Source organism: Gracilinanus agilis, chromosome 3, assembly GCF_016433145.1.
Source record: "Gracilinanus agilis isolate LMUSP501 chromosome 3, AgileGrace, whole genome shotgun sequence".
Taxonomy (NCBI): domain Eukaryota; kingdom Metazoa; phylum Chordata; class Mammalia; order Didelphimorphia; family Didelphidae; genus Gracilinanus; species Gracilinanus agilis.
This window is the reverse complement of record NC_058132.1, coordinates 182224184-182227418: the sequence shown is the minus strand read 5'-3', so window position 1 is coordinate 182227418 and position 3235 is coordinate 182224184. Positions and strand designations below refer to the sequence as shown.

General features: G+C 37.5%; 1 protein-coding gene across 1 annotated transcript in view; it reads left to right on the top strand.

The window, feature by feature from the left end:
- Positions 1–267: 267 nt before the first annotated feature.
- Positions 268–3235, top strand: part of MMP8 (matrix metallopeptidase 8) — a 12921-nt gene continuing 9953 nt past the window's right edge. The window contains exons 1-4 of the mRNA XM_044666259.1: positions 268–381; positions 1461–1699; positions 2588–2739; positions 2829–2954. Of these exons, the coding sequence (XP_044522194.1) occupies positions 268–381; positions 1461–1699; positions 2588–2739; positions 2829–2954 (631 nt within the window). The remainder of the gene's footprint in view (positions 382–1460; positions 1700–2587; positions 2740–2828; positions 2955–3235) is intronic.

Sequence of the window (3235 nt, the reverse complement as noted above, 5' to 3'; positions counted from 1 at the left end):
CTCTTCTCTGTTGAAAGCCTCTTTTTTTTTCTTTTCTTGTAATAAATCACAGAATAAAATTACAAAATTGATAATGTAACCAGCTAGGGTTGCTTCACTAATTCTGAAGAAACCATCATCTTGGACATTGCTTTATCAGGTCTATAAAGAGAACTTTAAGGAGCAACAAAGGAGTGTACAAGAGAACAAGCAAAGAAGATCCTCATTCAGCCAGACTGACTTCTCTAGTGGGAAAAGGAGTGCAACTGGGATTAAGGAAAGGAAAGCATGCCAAAGATGAAGAAGGCCCTTCTGTTTCTTCTATTACTTCACACTCAACTTTCAAGCCCTTTCCCTATATTTCCTGAAACCCTTGAGGAGAAAAAAATGGCCATTGTTCAGGTAAATACCGGTTGTGGATGACACTCTCATTGGTGATTTTTTTGTTTTCAGGAAGTTAAGTGGATATTTTTTCCTTTCTCAGTGGCAGTGTCCTAGTAAGAATGTAAGAGATAGGACTGTTCTCTCTGCAATTTGGTTAAGGTTCAACTTGATATTAGATTAATTGAGTCTTCCAGATGATAAACATTGTCCCTTCCTTCCCCTCCACCTCCACAGAACAGAAAATGAAAATCAGTTATTGCCTCAGTGTTTATAAAAATGCTGTTACTTAAGTTCTTCTTATTGTGAAACTTTTTGAATGAATTATTTTTATTATTGAGAACATGAAAATTCATTCATTTAAATTCAGGTTTCCTGGCTCCTTCCAACACTTACACTCCCATAACCACAGAAAGATAGTTTTGGTGTATGCTAGGTCAGAAGATCTGAGTTTGAGTTGTAGTTCCCTTATTTGCCATCTCTATAATCTTGAGAAAGTCATTTGACTGCTGTGAGCCTTGGCTTTCTCCTCTGTAAAATGGATCACCTTACTATCTCCTTTACAGAGTTGTTATAAGGAATATATCCCATTAAGAAATGTTTTTAATATCCACATAGACTCCCAAGGTAACTCCTTTGAGAATGATAGCACTCACTTGTGTGTGTAAGCTTGGGTCTGTTTGTTAAAGCTCTAGTTACACAATTTTATAGCCACACTCTGTACATGGGGCATGTTTCTTGGGCCTCAATGGATTTGCACTCCAAGAAGCATATATTTTGGCTCAGGTTTTTTTTTTTTTGTTTTTTTTTTTTAATTTTCAGTAAGTCGAGTGGATCTTGTTTCCCTTCTCAGTTGCAATGTCCTAATAAAAATGTTAGGGATAGGACTGTTCTCTCTGCAGTTTGGTTTAGGTTCAACTTCATGATCCATTCATTCAAACTAAAGGTTTCTTCACATTCCCAGAGAGCACAGCTGACATGAAGGTGGAGGTCAACCTGGGCTTTCTACACTGGGATGGGAACAAGGATAATTCAGTAGACAATGTAACTGTTGTACAAAGAGAGTTCACATCAGATTTCTCATGTTTGTCTTTCACCAGAATTATCTGGAAAAATTTTATGATATGCCAAGAAGAGAAAATAAGCGGTGGAAAAATGGCACTCAGTTAGTTGAGAAAATTAAAGAAATGCAGAAATTTTTTGGATTAGAGGTGACTGGACAACCAGATGAAGAAACTATGGAAGTGATGAAGATGCCCAGATGTGGGGTTCCTGATATACAGGGATATAAGCTGACTGAAGGAAATCCAAAGTGGAGAAAGAATGATCTCACGTACAGGTAAAATTTCTGTGTTTCAAGGATGACAGAATACAAGGAATAAATGATAAGTTTTATAGGTTTCCTTCTCCCCCACACTTGGCTATTTAATGAATCAATTCTTCAGTGAACTAAGTAGAACCTTGATAGAATGAAAGTGTCTCTCCATGCATCTAAATTGACTGACATCCAAGAAAGATTTGGTCACTCCTGGGGAAAATCTAGTTCAAAGTTATCCAATTCACTAAACATTCATTGCATCTGGTAAGTTGGTGTTTGAATGGAGATACTACTTGTATTATTTCCTCTTTCCCACTCTATCATTTCATCAGCTAAATAGCACCTTCCTCTTTTACATTTAGTCCAATATCTACTTTTACATTCCTCTCCCATCATTTCATAGCCTGATATTCTCCCAAAGAGTGGAGGAAAAAATAGAACACCACTTATTACAAAAAACAGAAAGCAGAAATTATGTAGGACGTTAACTACCTGACTTGCCTTTCACAAAAACATACAACACTTATTGAACACTTAATATATACGATGCCCTATACCAGAGATTAGAAATAAACAAAAATGATCCATGGCATTGTGGCCTGGTACATTACAAAGGGCACCGAATGTAAATTTTAAGACTTGAATTCCAATCTTGTCTTCCCTGTGTGACTCTGGAAAAGTCACTTACTCTCTCTAGGTCCTAGTTTTTTCACCTGTAAAATGAGGGTTTCAGCTAGATGATCTCTAAGATCCATTTCAGCAACAGATCTCTGATTCTATGACCCCAACAAAAGGAATTTTTGTCTAGGAAATGGGATAAAACAAGTAAAATAAATTATAATGTGATTAATGATTAACATGATTAGTTTAAAATTGCTAAGTCTCTTATCCATCCCTTTCATTTAAAAGCCTTGTAAACTACACACCAGATTTGCCAAAGGCTGATGTGGATTCAGCAATTGAGAAAGCCATTCAGATCTGGAGTTATCCAACCCCTCTGACTTTCACCAGGAGTGATGATAATAATGAAGTTGACATAAGGATCACTTTTGCAAGGGGAGGTAACATCAAGCTTGTGTTAGATTTAGCCTCTTTGGTCAATCTAAGAATACGGATGGCTCAGTACTAACTTAGTTTATTTTCATTACAGCTCATGGTGACAATTCACCCTTTGATGGAGTGAGTGGAATTCTTGCACATGCATATCAACCAGGCAGGGGAATTGGAGGAGATGCTCATTTTGACGAAGATGAAACTTGGACCACAGATTCCAGGGGTAAGTTTGTAACAACCATGATCCTGAGAGGAGTTAAAGCTGCATCACAGAATTCCATAGTGCCCCCTCCCTTGGAGTTACAGAAAAATGGTTTCTGAATAGACACTTTTGAGTGTGTTCTTCCCCACCCCCAAAGACTACCACCCTGACTCCCATAGTTTTGTTTTTTTTTTTCGAACATTTATTAATATTCATTTTTAACATGGTTACATGATTCATGCTCCTCCTTTCCCCTTCACCCCCCGCACTCCCCCCACCCATGGCCAATGCACATTTCCACT